General features: G+C 40.3%; 3 protein-coding genes across 5 annotated transcripts in view; 2 read left to right on the top strand and 1 right to left on the bottom strand.

Annotated features, from left to right (window-relative positions):
- Positions 1–680: 680 nt before the first annotated feature.
- LOC118806076 (fructosamine 3 kinase related protein) lies at positions 681–6,070 on the top strand. The gene is made up of 6 exons (XM_036567393.1): positions 681–987; positions 2,414–2,565; positions 2,874–2,965; positions 4,534–4,610; positions 4,722–4,844; positions 5,082–6,070. Exons 1-6 carry the CDS (start codon positions 847–849, stop codon positions 5,418–5,420), a joined length of 924 nt encoding a protein of 307 aa, XP_036423286.1. The 5' UTR covers positions 681–846; the 3' UTR covers positions 5,421–6,070.
- A 1,225-nt stretch (positions 6,071–7,295) lies between these two features.
- The window catches only part of tbcd (tubulin folding cofactor D), a 71,797-nt gene continuing 51,886 nt past the window's right edge, over positions 7,296–27,206 (top strand). Inside the window, exons 1-14 of one of the 3 annotated variants that reach the window (XM_036567390.1) lie at positions 7,296–7,416; positions 8,531–8,715; positions 10,169–10,219; positions 10,314–10,411; positions 10,511–10,612; positions 12,394–12,540; positions 13,043–13,098; positions 13,532–13,664; positions 17,018–17,063; positions 17,159–17,291; positions 18,936–19,078; positions 20,032–20,092; positions 21,357–21,431; positions 21,756–21,850. In XM_036567390.1, coding sequence (XP_036423283.1) covers positions 8,538–8,715; positions 10,169–10,219; positions 10,314–10,411; positions 10,511–10,612; positions 12,394–12,540; positions 13,043–13,098; positions 13,532–13,664; positions 17,018–17,063; positions 17,159–17,291; positions 18,936–19,078; positions 20,032–20,092; positions 21,357–21,431; positions 21,756–21,850 — 1,318 coding nt within the window. In that variant the 5' untranslated portion in view covers positions 7,296–7,416; positions 8,531–8,537. Of the gene's footprint in view, positions 7,624–7,715; positions 7,929–8,530; positions 8,716–10,168; positions 10,220–10,313; positions 10,412–10,510; positions 10,613–12,393; positions 12,541–13,042; positions 13,099–13,531; positions 13,665–17,017; positions 17,064–17,158; positions 17,292–18,935; positions 19,079–20,031; positions 20,093–21,356; positions 21,432–21,755; positions 21,851–27,206 lie in introns of those variants that run through there. The other 2 variants (XM_036567388.1, XM_036567391.1) reach the window with 2 other exon arrangements.
- znf750 (zinc finger protein 750) lies at positions 22,079–26,719 on the bottom strand. Its single transcript, XM_036567392.1, has 3 exons — positions 26,313–26,719; positions 23,345–24,611; positions 22,079–23,192 (listed from the first exon to the last, which is right to left on the bottom strand). Exons 2-3 carry the CDS (start codon positions 24,583–24,585, stop codon positions 22,580–22,582), a joined length of 1,854 nt encoding a protein of 617 aa, XP_036423285.1. The 5' UTR covers positions 24,586–24,611; positions 26,313–26,719; the 3' UTR covers positions 22,079–22,579.

Genomic DNA, 27,206 nt, shown 5'->3' with positions numbered 1-27,206 from the left:
CGTCTCAGTTTTCTATAGCTTTGTTGATGTACGTGTCCATTGATAAAATATTCATTTGTTTATTACATTATTTCAAGGAACAGCAACTATACATTCAAGTTATATTCCACAATCCTCTTATCAAAAATAACATGAAAAGAAAAAAACCTGAATAATAAATAGGAAATTACATCAGAAGAAAAGCGTCACCTGTCCCAAAACCCTTCATAGTGTGGGTTTTCTTAACAGGGTTGCACAGACAGGATGGTGTAGGAGAGAGTGGGAGTAGCATGGACTTTTGTATAATTAAACAGATTCAAGTAGAAAATGCTTTGTGATCTTATAGTCCCATAGCAACATAATCTGAAAATTCATAAATCAATTATTTCTGCATATTTACCTGAAGACAAAAGGTAGATGTTAAAGGCACAGTTTTTCAATCCATTTAATTCCTTTTTGGTGACTGTAATGTAGTAGTGTTTTGAAACAATCTCTCTCAGTGAGAGCTAACCAGGCTAAAGTACAGCCCCCCCTCACAGCAGGGTTGGTTTAACAACTCATTAACACTAAATTAAAGATTATATAAACCACCCAAGGGGAACGAACGAACAAACAACCCACACACACACCCCATGTCATGTCATGTCACTTTAAGGAAACATTAAGGATATTCGTGCAATATTACTGGGACTTTTATTATGACACGTGACTACTACAACTCAACCATAACAATTTGTTCGACAGTAACGTGTGAAGAGTCCTGCTGGGCATTTCGGACATTTCCTCAGATACCAGAATAGCTCGGATTCTTCCGGAAACAAAAGCTGCAGGCCTGGTTCCCGGTGTGTGACGAGTCTGCTGTCCGGTATGGAGGCTCTGCTGAAGCGGGAGTTAGGCACCTCCACTCTGAAAGCCGCCGGACACGCGGGGGGAGGCTGCATCAGCGACGGCCTCAGCTACGACACTGACTCGGGCAGAGTGTTCGTCAAGATAAACCATAAGAGCCAGGTGCTTACCGCGACACATTCACTGCTAAATAACTAAGGCGGATACATGCAGTGACTGGCAGACAGTTGTGCTTTTGGACACCTGCTCTGCACATTTCACTGTTATTCCTGCTCCAGCACACCCGCTTCAGCTCAGGGAGGGTCTGTTAAAATCAGGCGATTAGCTGGATCAGGAGTGCTGGGAGCAGGGAAGAGACTAAATATGCAGGGCAGAGCTAGTCCAGCATCAGGATTGGGTTCTCTGTTGTTCCAAAAGGCCTCATCCAGCTGATAGGATTAAATGAATGCTGTGCCTACAGGATGGGTAAAATAGTTACAGCTGTAGGGTGGATTCTGATACATCTCCCACAGTATGAAAGAAAGATGAAGCCATTCTTTTTGTCTGTTTTCCACGAAAAAAATAAGGTCTGTAATTGAATATGACTGCTTACATTCACATCCAACACTAGGGTTGGGAACCAGTGCTCATGTTGCTCCAGGTTGGAGGCAAATAGGGTATGTAAACATTTGCAGAGCACAATAGGATGAATTCAGATATAGTGGGACAGCATGTATAACAAAGTGTGTTGGGTGTAATAAGTCATGCGTGTTATAGACCAGTGTTTTGCAACCCTGGTCCAGGAGGCCCACTGCCCTGCCCTATTTTCCCTGCTGTCAACACACCTAATCCAACTAATCAGCTCATTAACAGCCCATTGTTAAATTGAAGTTAGTATGTTGAACTAGGAAAAGCACTAACATGTGCAGGGCAGTGGGCTTCCACGACCAGGTTTGAAAAAATATATATATATACATACATATATACACACACACACACACACACCTTTATTTTTTCAGTTTTCACAATAAAATTAGCTATATTTTACAGCTTAAAATCATCATGTGCAGTAGATACAGTTAAAAAAAACCCAAGTCAATGGCAGGTAAAATTGGAATAAACAAGGTTTGTTTGTGTCCCACTTTACCTGATGGCTTATCTGGATTCACCCTTGTATCCTGAATGCACAACATGTGTGTAGATTTTTGTTAGGTACATTTTGAAATGTCCAGAGAATGCTATTCTACTGACAGGACAGGTAGAGCTTATTAGAAGACTGTAGAATGTCCCTTGGACTTCTGCTGTATGCAAAAGTTTGGCCACCCCGGTCAGACTACATTTGTTGTTGATTTTGTGAGGTGAAAGTAAGGACATCCTCTACAGAGAACACACTTTTGCACATCTTAATGCAATAGAATTACTTTTTTGCTGAATTTAACATATTGGAAAAACCAAAAGATATTGTAGCCTGGGCAAAAGTTATGCCACATTATTATATAATATTTTAATACTTATATTAAATAAAGTTTGACCTGGGGTTTTTAAAAATTTTGCATACAACTAGATGTGCATATGTGCACTAAATTGTGTCCCCTGTTCCAACACCTAGGCCAGAAAGATGTTTGATGGAGAGAAAGCGAGCTTGGAAGCCATCTTGGCTACAAATACAGTTAAAGTCCCAAGACCAGTGAAGGTTGTTGATCTGGAAGGAGGTGGAGCTGTGTTCATTATGGAGCACATAGACATGAGATCCCTGAATAGGTAGGTGCTCTGCACCATCACATGCCCCAAGCTCACATAATGTTACAAGGAAAAAGAAATACTAATCATAATTAAAAATATTCAAAGATGGAGTCAAGCTGTTTAGTATAGGCTTCATTGCTTAAGGCCTAGGCACATTGCACAGAGGTGCCTTAAAAAGTCAAGGGTTTTAATCCTTGCTAATGGCTGCTGAGTAAAATGCTTCACCCCAAGTTGCTCAAAAGGTTGTCATTCGCTTGGCTTAATAGCTGCTATGAATCTCTTTGGGCAAAAGCAAGTAAATAATTTTCTGTATACTGTCCATAAAGGTACTCTGCTCGTTTGGGGGAGCAGCTAGCTGACCTGCACCTACATAATAAAAGACAGAAAGAGAAACAGAACAAGGCTGAGCAGACTGTTGGTAAGAGACCACAATAATGCACTGTTCCATAAACGACTTCAAGGACCAGTGGTAATGTTAGAGAACTGTTCTCAAAGTCCAGACTAGAGGGAAACATCACACTGTTCTGTAGGAAATACATGCCTGTCAATTAATACATAATCACCTGATCTGAACTGTCATCTTCACAAATCACAACAATCACGTTTGTTGCAGCAAACAGAAAGTAAATTGGCCACATTTCCATCAGTTGAGTTCAGTGTAATTTATAAAAAAAAGGCTGTAATTGTGTGCCATAAGTGAACAGAAGGAAGACAGTTTTAATGTTTAAAATCATTTAAAAAATAAATGTGACATTTAGAAAGTAAGAATAAGAGAAACACTGACAATTTTTAAAGCTTTTATGTTGCAAAATGTCCTTATTATGCCATGTTTTGTTTTAATTGGGCTGATCATTATGTAATTTGACAGTACATCCAATTTAGCAGAAGCTTAGCAGGGCATAAGGTGGACTCCCGTTTGTTTTGACAGGGCAGTCAGGTTTCATTTACTGTGCAGCTGCATGTTAAACCCCTGAAGTTACCAGTTTAGCCAAACTGGTATTAGGTGAAGACTAAACTACTGCTAAACTAATGACAGAGCAATAGCATCATTGGATTTGGAAAAAAAAAAAAAAGAAAAAACACACACAACAAAAGTTCTAACTACTGTCTTGGTCCTATAGTACATCTACAGAGCAGCAGTGAATAAAGTTTGTTTACTTGAGCTGATTGTCATCACTTTGGAGCTACCAAGTATTGACAGCTAGGAAGCAAGACAGGAAGCAAATCAGCTAAATTTAGCCCCTTTAGGCATGTAATTGTTGGATACATTTTTTTTTCCCTATGGCAATTGATTGTAAGCTAAAATGTATGTGCCCCCAATCTTACCTTGCAGATGATACTATAGTAATTAGTATGATTACCATTGGAATATTACAGTTGAGAAAATCAACACTAGATAAATTGCATTTGTTAAGGATTTTAATGTTAGAAACACTTTATATAGGCATCAATGACAGTACAGTTTGTAGGCTGTGAACATAAAGGTTTACTGTGTAGAGGTGGAAACTGAAGAAGTTCCATTGGTATGACAAGTGATGGTGTGAGGAAACAGAAGCCATGTCACCCCCTTTACTTCCTGTAGGGTACTACAGTCTGTCACAGTGACCATGTGCATCATAAGAACAGTATAGAGCGCTTTTGTTTAAGTAAACCGTGTGTAGACTTTGTTCCACAGACATCAATGACTGACTTTGTTGACTAATTGGTGCAGCTCTAATGTTGAGGGTCAGAGAACCTGGCAAAACTGTAGTAGTCATTTAATACTGGACTTTGAGAACCAAGCATTAGAGATTTTTAGATGTTCTAAAACTTCTTGTCAGGGAGTTCATTTTCTGGTGTGAACTAATGAAAACTAAACATGAAAACCCTTTTAATTTTTTCATGTTTACTTAAGGAAAAATATCAAGAAACACCTAGAAAATACTGATATGTGCAGTACAAGTGGAGGAAATGCTGGTTTAATGTAACAGCATTACCGTTTTGCAGGAAAAGGCCAAAGTGACATTCCTGTCATTGACAAGTTTGGGTTCCATACAGAAACATGCTGCGGCTACTTGCCTCAGGTAACAGCTGTAGTCTAGCCAATACGAGATTAAAGATAAAACATTGGTCAGGTAAACCCATCTCTGATTACGATCAGTGTTTTGATGCTTCCCTTGCCTTCATCTCTGCAGGTGAATGATTGGCAGGCTGACTGGGTGTCATTTTATACCCAGCAAAGACTTCAGCACCAGCTTGGCTTAGTGGAGCAGTCTTATGGGGACAGAGAAGTCAGGGAATTGTGGGCCAGCCTCCAGGTAGTGCAACTACAGTCAGTCCATTATTAAAAACAGCAAAAAGTGATTCACATGAGCATAAAGCAATGTTTAGCCAATGAAAATCCAATAACGTGAATACTGACCGTTTTCAGCATTAATAACATGACTGGTATGGACTGGTTTTGTCTGTTAAACCCTGAATGTGCTCACTGTTGTAATGACACCAGATCCCTCTAACCCTTTCTAATCCTTCAATGCTTTTCATGATCTGTTCAGCTGAAGATCCCTCAACTGTTTGCTGGTATAGAGGTGGAGCCAGCGCTGCTTCATGGGGACCTGTGGAGCGGTAACGTGGCCGAGTGCTCGGACGGCCCAATCATCTTTGACCCTTCTTCATTTTACGGCCATTCAGAATTTGAGCTAGCTATTGCAGGAATGTTCGGCGGCTTCGGTAAACACTTTTACAATGCCTACCATGAGAAGATCCCAAAGGCCCCGGGGTTTGAAAAGAGGCTACAGCTGTACCAGCTCTTCCACTACCTTAACCACTGGAATCACTTTGGCAGCAGTTACAGGGGCTCCTCACTACGGATCATGAAAGATCTTTCCAAGTAGACGCGACTTGATTTCCAGTACTGATAGTCAGTTTTGTTGCTATTGATTCTGCTTGCTCTTCTAACTTCTGAATGCTATAGAATTTTTTTTGCTAAATATCTAGCAATAACATTTAGTTTGTCATTGATCGTCTTTAATTGACATTTGTCTTTTTTCCATTTTTAATTAAACAGGGTAACACTGGTTAGTTTAAAGACACTTTAGTTCATGTACTGATTTGATCTTCAAGGAATAAGATGCCGTGTTAACATACAGTAACATTTACTTTCATGATTTTTGGGGCTACATGCTAGATCATACACAATAGTTTTGTAAAGCCAAGCTGACATCAAATCACAACTGCTTTGCTAAAAACATTTACAGGTAAAGGATTATAGGATTTTTAAATTTAAATTTATATACAGTACTGTGCAAAAGTTTTAGGTGTTCTGATTCCCATCAGGCAAAGGGGGAAGAAAAGGGTTAAAAAAATTAAATTACTACATTAACAAAACATAATTCCTTGTTCTTTTTCCTGGCAGCAGTATCTCAAACTTACTTGGTATCTCAGACCCCCCCCCAGTATATTGGCTTACTATGCTAAAATCATGATTTTTCTTAAATTTGTAATTTCTGTGCTGAAATAACTTCTCTATTTTCCTTCCTTTTACTTAATTTAAAATAATGACTTGCCCCCAAAAAATTACTTACTTTTTTTGAAATTTAATACATCATTCTAACATAGTAGGCTAATTTACTCACTCAAAAAAGTGAAATTATGAAAATTACTACAACAATGCCAGTTAAAATTGAGGAAAAAAAGTTATTATTTTGAGATACCAAGTCAATTTTTATATGCTGCTGTCTGGAAGGAGGAAACCAAAAAAAAAGTCAGAACACTGACCATAATACATTTAAAAAAAAAAAATGAATGGTCAATGTCAGTTAAAGTATGTTAATTGACTTTTTTTGTAATTATACTCAAGTTTTCCCAGGCAATAACACTACTGACTACATACTTTTAAACAATGTTCATTGCTGCCAAAAACCTTTACACAGTACTGTAGCTTTAAGAAAAATCAGTTAAATGAAAGGACCTGAATTTACAGATTGAATGTCAAAACTACATTCCACTGACATACTGGCATTCTGTTACACAGCTGAACTCTCTACAGAACTTAACATAAACTAAATGGTTGAACTTGTGCATCAGCATCGCTGCATGTGTTAGTAAAGCACCTGTCTTGCATACTGTGTTGTGAAATCAAACCAGTCACTGAATAATTCAGAATACTTGCGCAGTTTCTTGATGGAATGCAGTTGCTCTCTTAACAGACAAGTCTTAACATCAGAGTGGACTTATGTATGTGTACATGACTAAATAAAGAACTCTGAAATCTGTCTCCATTTGCATTGGGTTACCACACAGTTTTGAGAGAAGATTGATATAAAATGTATGATCCATTCATGCAGGATGCTTTAGGATAAAACAATGCATAAAGAAATTACTAAATTATTTACCACTATTTAATCCCCATCAACATTACATAAGCACTCCGAAGTCACATGTAGGTTCCCTGGTCATTTTGAATAGTAAATAAAATAGCTATACTTGCATTGCAGACAAGGCAGCCTCTGGTTCCTATCAACAACATTGCAAACAAAATCTGGATGAGTAAGCTTCTGTACAAAGAACAATTTAACATTAAACCAATCTGAATTACTTTGCATTTCCCTGCTTAAATTTTGCAGACAGTTTGAAAAAAATCGGAGGAATTTCCCTTCAACCGTAAACGTTGAATATAAGGTTTTACAGTAGGCAGCAGCGACACTGATGATGGAGAAAAGCGAAACGCCTTTTCCTCAGCGCCCACTGTCTGAACCCTCCGGCTTTCCGTAAGAAAGCATGGAGGGCGCATCATCCTGCGTCTCATCGCCTGTTATCATTTAAGATACAGCTAAAAAAGGAAAACGCATGAAACGTGAAGGAAGAAGATAGAAAGTAAACTCAGAACGAGTAGGTCTCGTAGACAAACTGAAAAACAGCTGCAGTAAAAGTCGGTTTTAGAAGTTTAAAGAGTTGAGAGACGCTCGTCAGACCCTGTTGTGTTATTGTAGAATAGCAGCTTTAAGGTTGGACTTTAAATCATTTACTTTGTGGACTTTGTCTACAAAAACAGCACCGGCTACATCTGCGTTTTCCACCCGACCTTCTTTCAGAGCAGTGAGTCAAACCATCCGTCTGAAAATGTGGCAAATAGCCGAAGAGCTAGGTTATGGGTTAGCTGTTAGCTAACTCCTGTCTCTGCACTGTCACGAGCCTGAAGTCAGTTTCTTATTCGAATTTTTACGTTCCACCTTAAAACTGTGTCTCAGCGTTACCGCATATGTTAGAGGTTTGGAGTGTAACTGCTCCATTTAAGGTGGAACGGGAAAATTCAGCCAAGAAGCTGGTGAGCAGAAAATTGACTTCAGCCTAATCCCTCTCTTTTGGTTTTGGTCACTACACCCCACAAACGTTGGTTGCCGGTGGGTAGTACAGTGCTTTACGGCTCTTCTATGAATGTTTATGTTCCAGGTGTTGCAGTAATGTGACACATCGACGTTTTTACAGCGTTTTTTGACTTGAATTCAGAAATGCAGAGGGGAAACGATTTGCATCGACGAGGTTTGGTCAGTCAGCTATAACAGCTAACTGTAGCATCAGATATTTCCTCAATAATAGTAATAATAATAAAAAAATGTATTTTATTATTATTATTATTATTATTATTATTATTATTATTATTGAGAGATATCTAGTTTGAGGATTGAAATGATCCAGTACCAACATGTAGATCTGTAAAATGCTGTCAGTCAGCTCCACTCTCTCTGTGGATGAACATAAACCCATGTTCTCCAGTAAAGGGATGAGACCATGGGTTAAGGGGATGAGCTCCAATATAGGCACTTAAGATTAAATGTGATATTCAGTGGCAATTGCTTCAACCCAGACCTCACCTTCAGCTTCATGGTGGTTAAATCTGTTATAGGGTCTAAGGGAGAGTGTGGTATGGTTTTGTAGTAGGTGCCATACTATTAAACCATGGTAGTCATTGCACACTGAGCACACTTACCTTTTGTTTTCACAGAGAACCAATGGCACCAGCAGGTGAGGTAGATGTTAATGGAGACGAAGGAGAAGCAGATGTCATTGCAAACGGAAGCCTACTGGCCGGGTTCAGCGAAAGCGCAGAGATCAAGTCCCTTCTCGCTAGCCTGCCGGACCTGCATGAGGACAGTGTGAGCAGGGAGACTGGAACAGAGAGGTTTCTGGGTGAGGAGGAGGTTTCTGGATTTATCACAGTGCTCATCAGCCCTCCTCATGGAGATCTGTTCCTTCAACCTCAATCTCACACACCTGACCCAGCTAATCAAGGACTGAAGACAATCTGGAGCTGGATCAGGTGTAGTGGATGAGGGTTGGAGCTACCTTCAGTGGTGTGACCTTCAGTCCAGATCTTATTTTGATCAGAGACTAGTATGGTTGTTCCACTCCTGGGTGCACAGATTCATCACAGTTTGGTTATTTCCCTACTCAAACACACTTGCTTCAACATATCAGTTAATTATCAGGCTTAATAGGTGTATTAGTGCAGGTAAAATCACCAAACTGTGTTGGACTCCAGGACTCGAGTGGGGCTCCCTTGGTTTAGAAACGTGTTTCTCAACCCAGTTTTCCACACGTACCAGATTGTCCACATTTTCACTCCAACCTAAAGTAAAGTGCAAATAATAGAGATCAAAACAGCCATAAAGTACATGTTATTCATTTTTCAGGAGATATTTCTGAGAAGATCTGATATAAGATAATCCACTAGCACACCTAGGGACATAATAAAAAACTGTTTCTAAAACTGGAATTCAAAAGTTATTAAAAGAAAGCAAGCAATCCCTGCTGTTTCTTTCATCTAGCACGAAACCTGGTTCAACTAATTAACAATGAGCTATTTACTAAATATTTATGCACTGGCTCATACGTGTCAAGCATGGGGTCACCTGGTCTAGGATCGGGGATTCCTGATGTAGGAATAATGTCTGTCAAGCTGTCAAGAAGCTATTACGGAGAAAAGGAAACAGACCAAAAAGAAGAACGTGCAAATCAAACAAAGAAGCTGCTGTGGTTCTTAGAGCAATGCAGAGTCCAGACCTCAACATCACTGAATGTTTTTGTGGTGACTGATTGTGAGAAGCAGAAAATACAACCAGCATTGAAGACTGAACTTTGGAGGTGTGGAAAAATATCTCTGCAAATTTCTGTGAAAAGCTGAAAGCAAGTCTGTTGAAAAGAATGTAAGCAGTAATAAAGCCAAAGAGTGGACGCACAAGTACTAAAAACGGTATTAGATTTAATCGTTGAGGCTTCTGTGTAATTTTCTGTTGCTTAAATATTTTCTGTTTTTTCCCTGATGCTGAAAAATAAATAACTTGTACTTAATGTCCATTTTGACTGGAAATTAAATAAGTGATGGGTGGTCTCTGACTTTTGTGCAGTACTGTAGCTCTGAGCGTTCCTGAATGCTCAGTTAAGAACCCTGAATACGTGGTTCATATATACTGTGAGCTAGATTAGGGCAAAAATATGGACTCTTCCAAGGACTTTGATAGAGCAATTGGCGTGGAGAGTACTTATTAATGAGTGAAGATGCTCCAAACTATGTCTCTGATTTAAGGTTTGATTTAAGTCTGCTAAGTGAAAACTGAAAGAACTGTTTTATGCTTCACTACAGTTATAATGGACCGCTATCAGGAGCAGCCACATCTTCTGGACCCTCACCTAGGTAAGGAGCTCTTGTTCATCAAACACAAATGTGGTATGTTAGTGGTATGTCATGCTCTGTGATGACATGTGGATAATTCTAATGTGTTTCTCAGAATGGATGCTGAACATGCTGTTGAAACTCATCCGGGATGAGAAATCTCCCCCTCTGCTTGTTCATTTAGGCTTTAAATTTCTCTACATCATCTCAAAGGCGAGAATGTTTTTAATATCACTGAGCCACATTAAAGTACTCTTATGCAGTATGCATATCTTGCAGGTTTCTAACCTTCCTCATATGTGTTTTTTCCAGGTCAGAGGCTACAAGACCTTCATGCAGCTTTTCCCACATGAGGTGGCAGATGTGCAGCCAGTTCTGGATCTGTTGTGCAGGCAGGATCCAAAGGACACAGAGGTGAGATACCACTAAGGCTTGTCCAGATAATTCAACTATTTGGGTATTTGTTTGTTACGTTGGTATTTGTCCCTGTATTTAGTATTCGGAAGCTTCGGCTTCGACTTTTATTACGAATCTCGCAAATGCTCATTGAGGGACGTTGTCCTTAAACAGCTGGACTATTTGCTCATGCATTTTTTTGGCAAAGTGATGAGTCCCGACCCATCCTTAGTCATCAAGGACCTTTGCTCGATATTCGTTTTATACCCAAGCATGATTACATCACCTCTTGCAAAGTGTTTTATAAGCAGTTTCTGAACATATTTTCCAATGTGCATGTTTCCCAAACACTTCACATTTTTAAGAGTTATTTTACGAACAAGTTTTCAAGTGCTTATTCATTAATGTCAACGAATACTGGAAGCCTGTGAATTGCTGTTAGGGCCAGTTCTAGGCACCATTGATACAGTCAGAGAGCAGGGCCCTTCTGATCAGCCTAGTACACCTGCATGAGGACAGTGTAACCAGGAGGACCACAAGAGAGAGGTTCCCTCTGTCCTCAGATACCCTCATACATTTTGGTTCTGTTCTTGTTAAAACTATTCTTGTTCAGGTTTAAAATTTTTCAGAGACTTGTGTTGCATGGCTGAAGTAAAATTAACTAATCCTGATGTCTTAGAGGACAGGAGATGGGGAATTTCCATGAATCTCCATGCTGCTCTGCTGTAAAGTAGTTTTTACCATCTCTAGTTTTTGTTTCCCTGCTCTAACACACCTGTATCATTTTATCATATCATGGCTAAGTGAGCTGTGCCATACAGTTGTGAACAAATACACCCAATTAAATATTTAGTTCTTTATTAAAATTATGGACATTATCATTATTTGATTTTTTTTTTGTCCTCAAGCACACTCTGATACAATAAAGAATTCATAGTTAATGATTGAAAGAAAAAACTGAATCTTGTCATGAAATATATATTTTTTCTTAAATCTATATGTGCCACAGAAATTATTAAGAGTAAAATCTAAGTAAAGTTTATTCCTTTTATTTATTCATGTTTTACGTTTTGAAGTTCACCTGAACGATTAGGAGCACTTAAATGGTGTGCAATGACTTCCTGTTTCATTAGGAAATATATATGAGATGAAACACAAATGCCCTCAACCATCCATCACTGTGAGAAAGACCAGAAAATACAGCAGTGATGTGACAAAAGGTTGTTGAGCTGCACAAATCAGGAAATGGCTACAAGAAAATAGCTAAACAGTTGAAAATGCCAATTTCCACCTACAGTTCCTACAGTGTGCCTAACGTTTTGGAACTTTTAGGGGGACTGTGTTCTGTGATCAGGTTAGACCAAAATAGCGAGGTATGGTGGTGGAAAAAAATCTAATGAGCTGAAGACAAGAGTCCACAGTGTGGACCCCCAAATCTTAAGGATTTGGAGAGGTCTGAGATCTTTTGCCATGTGTTTTCCAGTCTCATGAAGCATTTATAGAAGAAGACTCTGAGCTGTTGTCTTTGCAAAGGGAGGTTGCACAAAGTATTAAATGAAAGGCTTCCACACACAAATTTAAGAAGAATATTTCCTGATAAATATTTATTTCTTTAATATTTTAAAGATCATTCAATCATTGTACTTCAAATGAAGGTTAGATTTTCATTAGTATTTTGAACGAAAGATCAAAAGAAAAAGCAATAAAGAATTTTGCTCATGTTTACAAGGGGTGCTGATATTCGTGGATTGCACTGTACACACAAGTTCATTAAAGTTAGCTTTGCTGTCTATTCACAGACATGGGAGACTCGTTACATGCTTCTCCTGTGGCTCTCCATGACCTGCCTCATTCCATTTGACCTCTCTCGCCTGGACGGCCATCTGAACTCTGAACCTGGCCTGAACAGAGAGCCTATCATGGACCGTATCCTGACTGTGGCCAAGGTAATGATTGTGTGTTGGTTGAGTTGTTTTCTGCCCCAAAACTTAGTGAAGAATTGAAGGTTTTGTTGCCTCTAATGACATTTTGAGGGCTTGTTTTCCAAGCAATAATTAGGCCTTCCTATTGATAAAAATCCAGCATCAATAGTTATATTTACATTATAAATGTTCTTTAGTCCCATCAGATTTTAGCTGATGGTGCCAGTAGATTGTTAAACATGGAAAGCCGTGAATATATAAGAAATGTTATGTTTCCTACAGCAGTGGTTCTCATTCTAATCTTCAAGGATCCACAGATTTTTACTCCAACCCAAATCACAACACTTAAGGACAGAGCAAAAATGTGGACCATCTGGGAGTCCCTGAAGACCAGTTTGAGAACCACTGACTTCATATATTATTTTTCTACTACATTCAGTCCAAGAGTATTTTCTGATTTAATGGGACACTTTTTAATATTTTGTTTCTAATCAGCAGTCATGTTGTTTGTGCATGTTCTTTTCAGTCTTACCTTCGAGTTAGTGACAAATCAAGGGATGCTGCATCAGTACTTGTCTCAAAGTAAGCCGACGATTCCTTGTTCATCCAATTCAGTTTATATAATATTATACGTTCCTCAATGGTAATGAAAGTATCTCTGTATGGACAGTTGCTTGTATGGCCTCTGTATGAATGATTGCTTTTCCCAGTTCTGTAGCTGTAGGTGTTCTGTAGATGTAATTTGTGTTCCTGACCAGCAGAGGCCAGGCTGTTACCTACCTGTTCACCTACTCCCTTTGAATGTATCTAACCCTTTGGCCTTTTGTGGCATGTGACATAGTTAATACACAAGGCAACTGGACCATATACTTTAGCAAGTATTCTGTGATGTCACATTATCTGCTTTACTTAATCTGTTTATCAGCATTAGCAGTGCATTTTTGTTATCATCTTAAAACTATGCATAACACTAAACTGAACTGATGCAAATGAGCTGTTTTACTTGTTTGTGCAGGTTTGTGACCCGGCCAGATGTAAAGCAGAAGCGGCTAGGGGACTTCCTCGACTGGACCCTCACGACAATATCTCAGGCCAGTGACATGACCATGGAGGGAACTGTGGCCTTGGATGGAGCTTTGCAGTCTCTGGTAAACCTCTACTGAACCTCAACTTAGTCAGCCAAGTGTAGCTCTGCTCTCTTCAGTCTGCTCTGCTGTTTTTGTTTTTCTTTGTGTCTCCTGTTACTTTACAGCTCACAATTACTATTGTCAGAAGATTGAGAAGCTTGTGTGGAAATCTAGTGTTATTCATTAATTTAAAATAATAGTTTGGACAAAAGTACATCTCAGCAGTAGTAATAGTAGTAAAAAGCCTGAATTTTCTCTGTCATTTTTTATGGATAACTGTGTCAGAAATCACATAAGGAAGTATAAAAATCTGAAATTGCTTAACTCAATGTGGTTCGAAGCAAGTATGTGATGATTTAGGCAAGCAGTTTGCGCAGTTCTAATCGGTGTGCCTTAATCTTCTGTTACTTGTTGGCTACATTAGCCTCGTAGCTCCAGTGCAACACCAAGCAGAATTCAAGCACCAGACATGTCTTGGCTGATGGTAGAAAATCTGATTTTTGGGTGAGCTATTGCTTTAAGGTGGGAATGCAATTTTTGGCAAATTCTTTAGATCATTATTAGTCAGAGATTGTTAATGCTAAGCCTAAGAAAAGGACGTTGCCTGTCAAAATATCGATTATGAAACAAATAGATCCTGTTCTGAAAACTGATTGGCTGAGCCACATTTAAAATCATTATTAAATTATTAAACTTACGAGGTCAGAATTGTTTACAGTGGTAGTGATAGGAACCAGACTGAAGAGTTTAATGCCTCTACAAGCTTCCCTACAGACATTATTACACAAAATGGTTATAAATATGCTGCCTGATGCCTAAGATATGATTTCACAATGGATTTGAGAAACTTTTGGCCTAAAGCATGTTTTTGTCCATTCATGGTGGAGAGGTACATACAGGGTGATGTCAGGCATAATAGTACCTAAAAAAACATATTTGTTCAGATTTACTGCTCTTTTACCAATATCAACATTCTATGTAAAAACTCAGAAGAAACGTGTAGGTCATTTTGGATAATAAGTATATACTGGCCAGCCACTTCATTAAGTACATCTCCTTATATCTGCAATCTTTGTTCATTTTATCAGCTCCACTTACCATATAGGTGCACTGTACAGTAATTTACTGTAATTGTGGAACTATAGTCACCATGTTTTTGTGCATACTTTGTTAGCCCTGTTGGCTGGTGGACTACTCTCTGTCCATCAGTGACACTGAGGTGTTTAAAAACTCCAGCAGCACTGCTGTGTCTGATCCACTCATACCAGCACACCACCACTACAACAGTGTCACTGCAGTGCTGAGAATGATCTACCACCCATGTGATAACTGCTCTGTGGTGGTCCTGTGGGGTTCCTTACCATTGATGAACAGGGTAAAAGGGGGCTAACAAAGCATGCAGAGAAACAGATGGACTGCAGTCTCTAATTGTAGAACCACCAAGTGCACCTATATGCTGAGTGGAGCTGAAAAATAGACAGTGAGGTGGACTTAATGAAGTGGCGGGACAGTGTATATTTACTATATTTGTTTTGTGGCCAGAAATTGTACAGAAATTGTGAAGACCTTTTCACATCAAAACATTACATCCTATAAAGTGATTGATGAAGTTGCTCCCTGATGTTCGACCAGCAGGGGGTGCAGGTTAGCTACTGTACTGACAAATTATGATCTCCAATAAAAAGACGCTGTTAAAAGTGTGTTGGCCTATTGAAACTTATCATTCCTCTGCTCTGTAAAAGGGCACCTTGCAAACATTCATATGATGTAATCTGTAGTAATTCTGTGTGTTTACATGCAGGTGCTTTTCCAGTGGTGATTTGAGCTGTTTACCTTTTGAGCAATAATTACTAGAAAGGCTCTGGCAGGTGTTCTTCCACCTGTTGAGCAAGCACATGAAACCAGCGTCTGTTATAAAGGAGAAAAGGTTACTCTCCTCATGTTGTTATCAGCTACAGCTGGGTGCTATGATAATTTTTATTGTGATGAATTAAGTCACAGGGTACTTTTCTTTTAGTGTCATGGATATCATCAGTACTTAAAGAACACTGATCAACTCCATGTTTAAGAAAAAAAGAGCATAATTAGTCCTGTTTCGTTAGTGCAGTACAGTGTGAATACTAATAGTTTGATTCATATTATTATCATTATAATTTTTTATTTTTTAAACGTGGCACCACTTTGTGCCAAATAAAGATAAATAAGATAAATATCATGATGTGTTGTGAAAACTTAGAATATTTTGATATTACATATTACCCACCTCTACCATTAGTTGACCCTCACCCTGTTTGTACAGGTTTGTTTTTCTAATTCTCACAGCATTAGTAATACGATAGATGTGGCTGATTGCCTTAGTTATTGTGATTATCAGAGTTTTTGCTCTTGGCTCTCAAACTTGTCATGCGTGTTTTGAGAAAGTAATAGAGAGAGAGAGCAAGCGAGCGAGCAGTGGTGCTGCTTATTGTCAGCTGTGATGCATCTCTGATGCCTCGGGCTTTCAAAACTGGCTCAGTGTGTCTGAAACGCCTGGGGAGACAAAACCGCCATCAGAGTTTTGCGTGTTGTTAAATGTCACCAGGCTATGGCTTTGGCAAGCAAAGACAAGTTATGCATTCTCTAAAGGTTGCTAATTACAAATGGCTGTTGCTGGCTGTAGATATAACTGTTCGATCCAGTTAGAACAAATTTGGTTGGTGTTTAGAAATTTTTGTTTTTCCACCCACTTAAAATGATCAGATTGGTATGTTCAGACAAGTTACTGGTAAATAACCCTTTCTGAACAGCTTCAGTCAAATCAGTGTGTAAACAAATCAGGAACAGATCAGTTACAGTATGTGTTTGAAATATAAGCTGCTACATTACTGCCTGGTTTAGTGGAATCATTGCTGTGGAATGAGCCCTTCACCTTGAAGGGCATTGGTAATTGTTTTTCTAGTGAATCACAGGTCCATACAGATGGGTGACACAGTAAAAACCTGAATGAGTGAGTTGAAAAACATGACTAGTGCAGAGGCATCCAGACAAGTGCGTGTGGATCACTGCTGAGGAGGGCCAGCTGACCTCGTTTTAGATCAAGACAGCAAGTGGAAAAGATAGAAGTGACTTTAAAAAAGAATATTTCATTACTCAAAATATTTCTCACAAAATGTTCTATAGTTAAATCAGTAAAAAACTGAAATGCTGAACCTTGTTAATAAAATTCAGAGAAAGCTGCTTTGTGGGATACAGTCAGTCTGTTATCACCTGTTTGTACGTCATGATTGGAAAACAGGTAGGGATTCAAAAGGCAGTTAAATATCATTAAGCTGAGGCAGCACTTTCTGCTTTCTGATACGGAGACTACTTTCAAATAAACCTTCTTTATTCACCAGGCCCAGCTCTTCAAGCATGGCAAGCGAGAGGACTTCCTGCAATATGGTGTGTATCACTTATACCTGCCCAGTTTACTGCTCTGGTTTGAGAAACAAATTGTTCGCTCATCTCGATGTGACCTTCTTGCCTTTATGTGGCAGCTCCCACCGTGCTTCAGTGCCTGGACCAGAAGAAGATAGCGGAAAGCAGCCAGGCCATGCTGAGGAAACTAGGGGTGAAGGTGGTGCAGAGACTAGGTCTGACCTTTCTTAAACCCCGCCTGGCTAAGTGGAGGTGAGAGGTGTACACGGGAAAAATTTAACCTAAAAAATGTACTTCATGTGGTAACAAGCAGGTTAACTGGTTTTATATAGCTCTTATACAGTTTAATTAAAGTGAGACAAAGCAGAATAACAACACAGGTGACCAAAAAGTTTACTGGTAAATCCAACATTAATTTACATGAGCACATTCTAGGCTTGAGTCAATTCAGAAAAGGCGCCACCTGCAGCTTTAAGATGATCAAAAAGTAAACCATATTTGTCTTATTTTACCTTTTATAACTTCCTTTACTTGTACACTTGAAAGATTTTGATGTGGTAGGATTGAATTGGTTAAACAAATAAGAACAATTTAGTAAAGCCCAGCCAAATAGCATAATAACAATAAATGGCTACAGTAAATGTAGTCTGTTTGGCTAAATTAACACAGTCAGTGTAAGCCATTTGATTATTTTAACAAGATGTTATTTATAGTAAAAGCTAAAGTTATTAAACATACATCAAGAACTACCAAACCACACCAGGAACAAAGTTACCCTACAAGTTTCTGACCAGTTTCCAGTTTCTCTGGTTCAACCACACTTCTCTGTGGCTTCTACTTGCCATGCTGAAACAGGTTATTGAAGGAAAGTGCCATGAATATCAATGGAGAGGCTCGTCAGCCTGTAGGTTAGGGCAAATTCTCCTTTTCTAATCTCACTAGTTAGGGTTTGTAGCAGCAGTTCAGTTAGCGCCTTTCTCCTATGTGTGATGAAAACATGCTCTGACATTATGCATTTGGTACACATACACAGACATTTTGGTAATATTTTAATACATATGCCTGCTCCATATCACAGGCCTGACCATGCCATATACTTGCCATGGCAGATGTTGTTATGCTATCAAGAGTTATTATGACAGATTATGTCAACAGTAATTGTCATGACAGAAGCCATAATGTTTGATGTCATGACAGCATGATAATGTCACTTGCTATTTGCTGTTAAATGTACTCTAGTTAGCTGTCATGACGTCAAATATTATGATACGTGACATGGTTATGTCTGTGTTATGTAGCAGGGTTTTGATAAAGTGTTACTGATGTTTCTTCAGGAGTACGAAAGCTCTCTTTTGCCTGTTGCCACACACCTCTTGTGATGCCTAAGGGATGCTTTTGGACAATGTTATCCTACACACTGCATTTCTGTGGCCTCTCCAGGACACATTCTGAGTAACAGTGCAGTCCTTGGAGACTGATAATACAGTGCCTAGATATTAAAAGAACATTACGCCCTAAAGCCACAATTTAGAATATTTCTTTTTTACAGAGAAAACAGCTAGGATTCGCAGTGCCCTCTGTGAGTGTGAAATGCGCTAGTAGTGAATTTGTGGTTTGGAATAGAAAAGTATTAGAAAGTCTTGCTTGCTAAACATACTCCATGAGGTATAGTCCAAAAGTTAGCACTTGTCTAATATTTAAGCTAAAATTATACCAAAACATCATATACCACCATATTGTGTATGGGAGTAAACTAATTCACCATTAGGTTCTTTTCCAGCTGTAGCTGTGGATCTGCAGTAAGAAGTTATGGATGGTGGGTGGTCTTCTTAGAGGGCTTGGGAAATGCAAGATGCTCAAAAAGAGTTTGTTAACAAATTAGCTCTTGCCATCCAGGTACCAGAGAGGAAGCCGCTCTCTGGCAGTGAACCTTGCGCAGTCTGCAGCTGCTGGAATAGTGTTGGATGCAAAACCTGAGCTGGAGTCTGGAAGCCTGGAGGAGGATTACGACATACCTGAGGAGGTGGAAAATGTCATTGGTAAGTGCTCGTCTGTTCTCTCACCCCATTTCTTCTATAGTGTTGGTCAGTGAAGTTATTTCAACCAAAAATCCTATGATTGCCAACAATGATTTGAAGTAATTTGGGAACACTTATCATAACACTTATCGTATCGTTTCTACGCTCATTGTTCATTTTATCAGCTCCACTTACTATATAGGTGCATTTTGTAGTTCTACAATTACAGATTGCATTTGGTTCTCAGTACAATTTGTTAGCCCCCTTTTACCCTGTTCTTCAAAGGTTAGGACCCCCACAGGACCACCACAGAGCAGGTATCACATGGGTGGTAGATCATTCTCAGCACTGCAGTGACACTGTTGTAGTGGTGGTGTGTTAGTGTGTGTTGTGCTGGTAAGAGTGGATCAGACACAGCAGTGCTGCTGGAGTTTTTAAACACTGTGTCCACTCACTGTCCTCTCTGTTAAACACTCCTACCTTGTCAGTCCACCTTGTAGATGTAAAGTCAGAGACGATAGCTCCTCTTCTGCTGCACAGTTTGTGTTGGTCATCCTCTAGTCCTTCATCAGTGTTCACAGGATGCTGCCCACAGGACGCTGTTGGCTGGATATTTTTGGTTGGTGGACTATTCTCAGTCCAGCAGTGACACTGAGGTGTTTAAAAACCCATGGGGGTCCTGACCACTGAGGAACAGGGTAAAAGGGGACTAACAAAGTATGCAGAGAAACAGATGGATGACAGACTGTAATTGTAAACTACAAAGTGCACCTATATACTAAGTGGAGCTGATAAGATAGACAATGAGGGTAGAAACAAGGAGGTGGTCATAATGTTATGCCTGATCAGTGTATGTGATTCTAATGGGCCACTATGGACTTCAATTCTTTGAAAGCTTTTTTGGCTGCTATATTTGTTGTGTTTTTTTTTTTGTATTGTCATTATGGCTCCTATTTGCTAATGTTTTTTTGTAGAACAACTGCTGGGGGGATTGAAAGACAAGGAGACAATAGTGCGCTGGTCTGCAGCTAAAGGGTAAGAACATTTCGTCAAGTTTATGAATGTTTTAGACCTAACCAAACATAGCAAAGTGTCTTGCAATAGGTATTGGAGCGTAGTCTCCAGGAGCCACACTATATGGCCAAAAGTATGCAGACACCCCTAATAATAATTGAATTCAGGTGTGTACAAAATAAAGCATATAGCCATGCATTCATAGATGAACATTGACAGTAAAATGGGTCATACTGAAGAGCTCGGTGACTTTAAATGTGGCACTTTAATAGGATGCCACCTTTGCCACAAGTCATTTTGTGATTTTGCCTTAAGTGATCTGTCAAATGTAAGTGCTATTATTGCAAAATGAAAGCAGTTAGGAGCAACAACAGCTCAGCCACAAAGTAATTGACCATACACACTCTCACAGCAGGGCCACTAAGTGCTGAATCATGTTGCGCATAAAAATTGCCTATCCTCTGTTGCATCTCTTAGTGCAGAGTTTCAGACTGCCTCAGGAAGTAGCATCAGCACAAGAACCGGGTGTCAGGAGCTTCATGAATTGGGTTTCCATGGCCGAGCAGATGCACACAAGCGTGAGATCATTATGTGCAGTGTTAAGCAACGGTTGGAGTGGTGTAAACTTGGGTAGCCGTGGAAACGTGTTCTCTGCAGTGTTGAATCATGCTTCACTGGCATCATCCAGCAGTCTGATTGACAAATCTGGGTAGCTATGCACAGTGCCCACAGTAAAGTTTGGTGGAGGAGGAATAATGATCTTTACAGGGTTTGGACTAGGCCCCTTAGCTCCAGTGAGGCGTAATCCCACAGCATACAAAGACATTTTATTATATGCTTCAAATGATGTGGCAACAGTTTGAGGACGGCCTTTTCATTTTCCAGCATGACTGTGCTCCTGTGTGCAAAGCGAGGTCCATAAAGACATGATTTGATGAGTTTGGTGTGGAGGACCTCCAGTGGTTAGCACAGAGCCCTGACCCCATTAAACAACTGTGGAATGAATTGGAATATCCGTTGTGAGCCAGACCTTCTTGTTCAAAATCAGTGCCTGACCCCACAAATACTTTTTTGACATGGAGGCTGTAATGTCCTCAGTGAGAGGGCCAACTCAATATTAATTCTCATGGTTTTGGAATGAGATGTCCAACAAGTTTATGTAGGTATGCTGGTCAAACTTTTGGCCATATAGTGTGTTATGTCCAGACATTTACAGTTATGTAATTTTTCAAAATGAAAAGATTTGTACAATTATTTCTTATTGTCTTTTCTTAACCATTCATAGTATTGGGAGAGTGACTGGAAGGCTGCCCAAGGAGCTGGCAGATGATGTTGTTGGCTCAGTCTTGGACTGTTTCAGGTGAGTTTCAAAATTAATCAATGCGTTTCATGGGCACCATACAGTTTTCTGATATTCAAGAAACATAGTGCAAAGCATTTGTACCTGGAGTTTGTTTGTTTGTTTATTTATTTATTTATTTGTTTATTTGTCTTACTTGTCTCAAGATGTCTTACATGTCATAAATGAGTCAGTCAGCTACAAGGAAGGCTGACCCATGCATCAGTAGGAATGCAGTTGTGGAAGGTCATCTTTGATTAGCTCTCCTACACTTGAGCTGTGTTGTGTGTGTGTGTGTGTGTGTGTGTGTGTGTGTGTGTGTGTGTGTGTGTGTGTGTGTTTCAGCTTTCAGGAGACTGACAATGCATGGCATGGGGGCTGCCTTGCCCTTGCAGAACTTGGCCGCAGAGGACTGCTACTTCCTTCACGCCTGACGGATGGTGGGTCTCACTCTGTCTAAAATGAATTCTACTTCTAACTTGAGCTTGTAAAAATTATTATAATTACTAAGGTATTTTTTTCTTGTCCTTTATTTGCATCATCTTATTTATGCTATAACACTGTATGAAACTGTGTGAATTAGTATTTCTTTATTTAAAAAATCCTTTCTATTTGTAAGTCAGAAAAGTTTTAGTCTTGGAAAGCATACAAAAATAGGATTTTACAAACATTTTATTCATTTACTGCAGTTTTGAGAAGAGTAAAGTTGACATCATTTATACTGCTTGAATATATAACAATACAGTCAGCACGAAGACATAATGTATGTACAGATATTTTGTGTTTCAAAACACTACAGAAAGACTCCTTAAAGAGTAGAACTGAAGCTTTGTTTTCCTTGTAGTGCATGAAGACATACAATTTATACAGGATTTTTCCACCAAAGCTATATTGAATACAGAAATGGTATAAACACAGTTAAACAAAAGTATTATAATAGGTGTCCTCAATTAAGCTGTTCATTTTTTGTCTGAAATGTCTTTGAGTGTGTTAGAATTCTGTTTAACAGAATGTAATAGAATATAATACATCTTCCCAAATGTTATTCTTACTTTTATTGAGCTGCGGCATCATGGGTGAGCTAGAGAAAATGTTAATCAGCTCAGAACTGAAATATGAATTGAGTGGACCCTTAACCCTGTTTTTTCATTGACCCTGTAAATGAGAGATCAGCAGTTTTGTATCCTTTTTCTCTGGACTCGAACAGGCTCTTTCACTCTTGCCCTCTTGGTGGTCTTCTTTGTGTTCCCATCGCTTGGTCGTTTCTGCCCCTGGGCTGGAGCTTTCTCTTTGGGTTCATCCATGTGTACAGAGTCTTGGATAGCCGCTTGATTTTGGGCTGGAAGTTGCAGGCAGCTCGGGGTCTGGATATTCTCTTGTGGAACTGATGTAGGATCAGAGGCATTGATATTACTGGAGCTGGCCAACTGACAGAGGGCAAAAGCTGCTGAGTGTCTGCGTTCACACTGATCTCGTTCAGTTGGACTGGTGAACAGTTGCCTGTCGGCCTGAGCATTCTTGCTGCCCAGTTGTCCTGATACCTCAGACTGGGCCTGGCTGCTGGATTTTGCACGGAGACAGAGGTTGAGAGGAACGTCCTCTTCATCACTGCTCCCTGAGCTGGAGTCGATCTCAGATTCATGGCTGACTGGGGACATGAGTGTGTTCTGGTCCCTCTTCGACAGGTTAAGAGGAGCACCTTCGTCATTGCTCTCCTCATCCTCCGCTTCCTCTGATGAGTAGCCAGAGTGCCTCTCTAAACTGGTGCTTTGCATGTCGTCTCTGAAAAGAGAAATAAAATGCCTTTTTTAGTGGGGTTAAATGATACACTATTGTATTGTGCCTGTTCTTCCTTACTACACATTTTTGCAATGCACTTTCCTACAGTGCATTCAGTTCTGATATGTGATTGTATGTAATGTAACTTTCCTTACCTTCCTTGCTTTTGTGTGCCAGTCTCTTTCCTTTGGCTACGCGGACTCCTAGACGAGTCTGTGATCGGCCCTCTCCTTAGAGTGGTGCAGTCTGATTGTGGTTCTCTGTGGGTGATGTGCTCAAGGTTGGTGGGGTGCTTCTGAGTAAACTCAACAGTACTCGGCCTGTCTGGGGACCCAGATGCAGCACAGCCAGCCAAGGGGCTCTGGCGCGTTGTCCGGTCTCCTCCATGCTGCTGGTTCCCCCTTGCCTCTGGCTGCCTGCTGTAGGAACCCGGATGGAGATAGCTGTACCCTCCATAGACCCTGGGATCAAACCCATGGGGATATATCTCGACAGGGAGATACCTCAGAGACTGCAACGTTGAAGTGTGTTCAGGGGGTGGATAAAGGTTGTAAGGCAGCTGTGGGACTGGGAGAAAGGAGTGGCTGTATCTGTAGTGGTAAGGATGGAGGAGGGATGGATTGGGAGGGAGTAGAGGTGCTGGTACTAGTGGTCTGTGATGCTCTAGGAGAGTCAGGCGATGGGAGTTGCTTTGGCTTGGCATGTAGGGTTGGTAGAGGGCATGAGGACGTCTTTCAGGAAGAATATATGGAGGGTAGTCTGCAACTGAGTTGGTTACAGGGGGTTTGAGAGGTACAGGGGTGGCCTGCTGACCCCAGATTGTTGGTTTGTGGAAGGAAAGAGGAGCTTGCAGCGGGGGCTGCTCTGCTTTATAGGGTAGTAAAGGCTGAGACTCGCTTTCGCTCTTTCGTGGGACAGGAGAGAAGGCAGACATCGAGGTGTGCTTGATCCCGGCCTCAACTACTTCCAGCGCTTTGCTTTCACTGTTGATCAACTCAGGGCTAGGTTCTGGGCTTTTCTTCGTGGGACTCTCAGTTTCTACTCTCTGTTCTCCATCCTCCAACTCCTGACAAGCTGGATCTTTAGTCAATTCCACCTTTCTGGCTTTGTTGCCTGGCCAGACTGGGCTGGATTTAGCAGGTGTTGGCATCCCTTCAGTGATTTGGGTGGTGGAGTTGCTGTGCTGAGGAGCTCTGGAAGGTCTTGCTGACTGCTCCCCGCGCTGGGACACCAGAGAGATGGAGTTCTTGCACAGGTTGTACTTCATGTGGTTGAAGAGATGGGACTTGATGTTACAAGTGAAGGGACACTGGAAGCACTGGTATTTGAAGGGCTTGCCAGGAGGACGGGGAATGTAGTGGGGTTTCTTTGGTTTTCTCTCTGGAGGAGTTTCCATGTTGGCACTGTTGTGCTTTATCAATCCTAAATGAGATGAAAATAAAATAAAGTAAAATGACTTTGAAAAGTACAGTGATACTATTAACCATACCCTTCAGGCTAACTTGAGTTTTTTTGCCTGCGGTGCAGTTTGGCGGTTAAGTTAAGAAAACAGCTCCGCATTCAAACTCAGAGCCAGCTTTGCATACATTGAGGCAATTTTTTTTACGGTCTTCTTGGCTTATGCCTCTGATTGTTTGATGCGCCATGCGCCCTTGGCTGAGATGCAGCGACAGGTAAGAGCAGTTCTGATGAAGACACCGTAGGCCTGTGGAGACTTGTGCCTCTCCCTTCGAACCCTCTGCTGATGGCGTGGGAAACCACAGACACCTGCTTCCCATGACCCCACCTGCAGGCCGCACAAACACACGCACTCTCTTTCTCGCTGACTGATGATCTCACCTGCGCTGAATACTAGAGGAGGCAGCTTGGCTGCTGTGGATGAATGATCATAACGGTATTTCTTGGGTATCAAGTAGCTAGCTTTGCCTGTCAGCTCACCCAAATGATCACTGTTTCTTCTTGGGCTTCTGCACTTTCTTGTTCTAGAGGGCCACAGTACTGCAGAGTTTCAGATTTTTCTGATTCTAAGACACCTGACCTGAATTCACAAAAGCCTTCAAAATGAGCTTGTGAGTTGTATCAGGCAGGCTAAGCAGCAAGGTAAACAGCACGGATGCAAAACTGCATTGAGGTGGCAATCCAGCACTTAAGCTGCACATCCCTGTTTTGAAAGCCTGAAAGCTCGAAGACAGCTGAAGATTTAGAAGCTCCAGGGTTAGTATTGAAAGGGCAAGGATCTTTTTTTTTTTTTCTTTCTTTCTGGAGAAGTATTGCCGTGAGGGTTCTCTGTTGCTGTATAGGACTCCACCCTAAGGAACCTGCTTGTCATCTACTGTCGCAACAGGTTGTCGGTCCAGTTTTGGCTTGGTTTGTCGCAAATGCTGCTGCTCCCTCCCAAGGAGTAGAATCAAGAACTTTCTGTTGTGAAATGCCTTTTTTTTCTCGTGTCCTGAAACTACGTTTTCTTTGTCTGCGGATATCTTGTTATAATAGCATAAAGAGAAATACGTTATATACTGTATACTCAAAATAATGGCTGTGAATAACTATGGTAAAATTAACTATTTTTATGTAGATCCCCAGCCACATGGATACCGTTGTTGTTGTTGTTGTTGTTGTTGTTGTTATTATTATTATTATTATTATTATTATTGGTAGTAGTAGTAGTAGTAGTAGTATTGTCATTGTTTTGTCCCACTTATAAAGTTGATTGTGCCAGTTTCTTCGTACCCTCTAGGCATGGTGTAGTTTTCTCAGAATGATAAAACTCTAAAGTTTCATTGCCTTCATTTTTCTTGATAATTAAATCAGAACTAGATTGCCAACATGTCTTTCTTCTGTCCTGCTGTTTTGTACCAGAGTTGTAATTTCTATTAGTGTCGTATGCCATACAGCACACAGGTAACAGGTGTGTTACAAAAACACCTGCTGCTTCCTAAGAAATAAATTGCCACATTTCCAAAATAAATTCTAACCTCTCTAATAAGTTCACAGAAGATAGATTTTAAAAAATGTCTCTGTTATTGAAAGATATTAATATATCATAGAGTCAGTAAAATAAATCTGTTAATTTGTAGGCAACACCATGACTGGGTTAGTGCTGAGTAAGTAGATAATGCTTACCTGTTGTCCGCTGTTACCGGCACTAGATGTTTGGTCCAGAGATTTTTGAGATGTGGTGTGTACAGTGTCGATGCGTCTGTGTGTCCTGCTGTCATGGACAAGTTTCTCTCTCTCTCTCTCTTCCTCCCTTTCTGTCTCACTGAACTGGTAGCTATCAGTGGGGTGGAGTCTATGCCCAGGTAGAGCCCTCAGGCAGCACCTATTAGTCAGGCCCCAAGCCACAATTCACAAACACTTACTTCCTCTCTGCCCATGCGGCCATCAGGGTGGCCTGAACGCTTTATCACAGCCACCATCTACTACAGCTGGATGCGAGTTGGGAAAGGTCGAGGGGTGTTGGGGCTGAGATGGTTCACTGGCGAGATTTGCATGCTAAAATTCTGTTTTGCCTGACGTCTTTTGCTGCGAGCAGCTAGACAAACATGGAGTGTGCATGCCAATGCGGTGGGAGTGCCTCGCCGGGAATTTGAATATTGAATAACAGATGTATTTACAGTCACCTACTGAAACATCTGCTCTGAGCAAAATTAGACCTATTATATTTCCTGTGTATGCACAGTATAAAGGTTTAATCACACCTGATTTGGATCCAAAGGCTTGTGTTTAAATGCTTAAAATTTGTGAAAGGGAAACAAAGTGTAAAATTGCATATGTTTGATTTGATTACCAAAACAAACATTTTTGATGTGAAACAAGAAGTTTCAGTGTTACGTATAGAAAAATCCCTCTGTGAGGAGATGCATTTAAAATGGACTTCCTTCTGATTCCTTTGGTTCCTTACGATTCCATCATTGCATAATGGGTTATACTCCATTCCATTCCATTGTTCCATTTTCTTAGTTTTTAGGGGATTTCCAGTGACTAGTAAGTCCTTGCTCACATTGAGCCCTAGAG

The sequence above is a fragment of the Colossoma macropomum genome, unplaced genomic scaffold (assembly GCF_904425465.1).
Source record: "Colossoma macropomum unplaced genomic scaffold, Colossoma_macropomum, whole genome shotgun sequence".
Taxonomy (NCBI): domain Eukaryota; kingdom Metazoa; phylum Chordata; class Actinopteri; order Characiformes; family Serrasalmidae; genus Colossoma; species Colossoma macropomum.
Note: the sequence above shows the minus strand (reverse complement) of the source record. Positions and strands in the feature narration are given on the sequence as shown.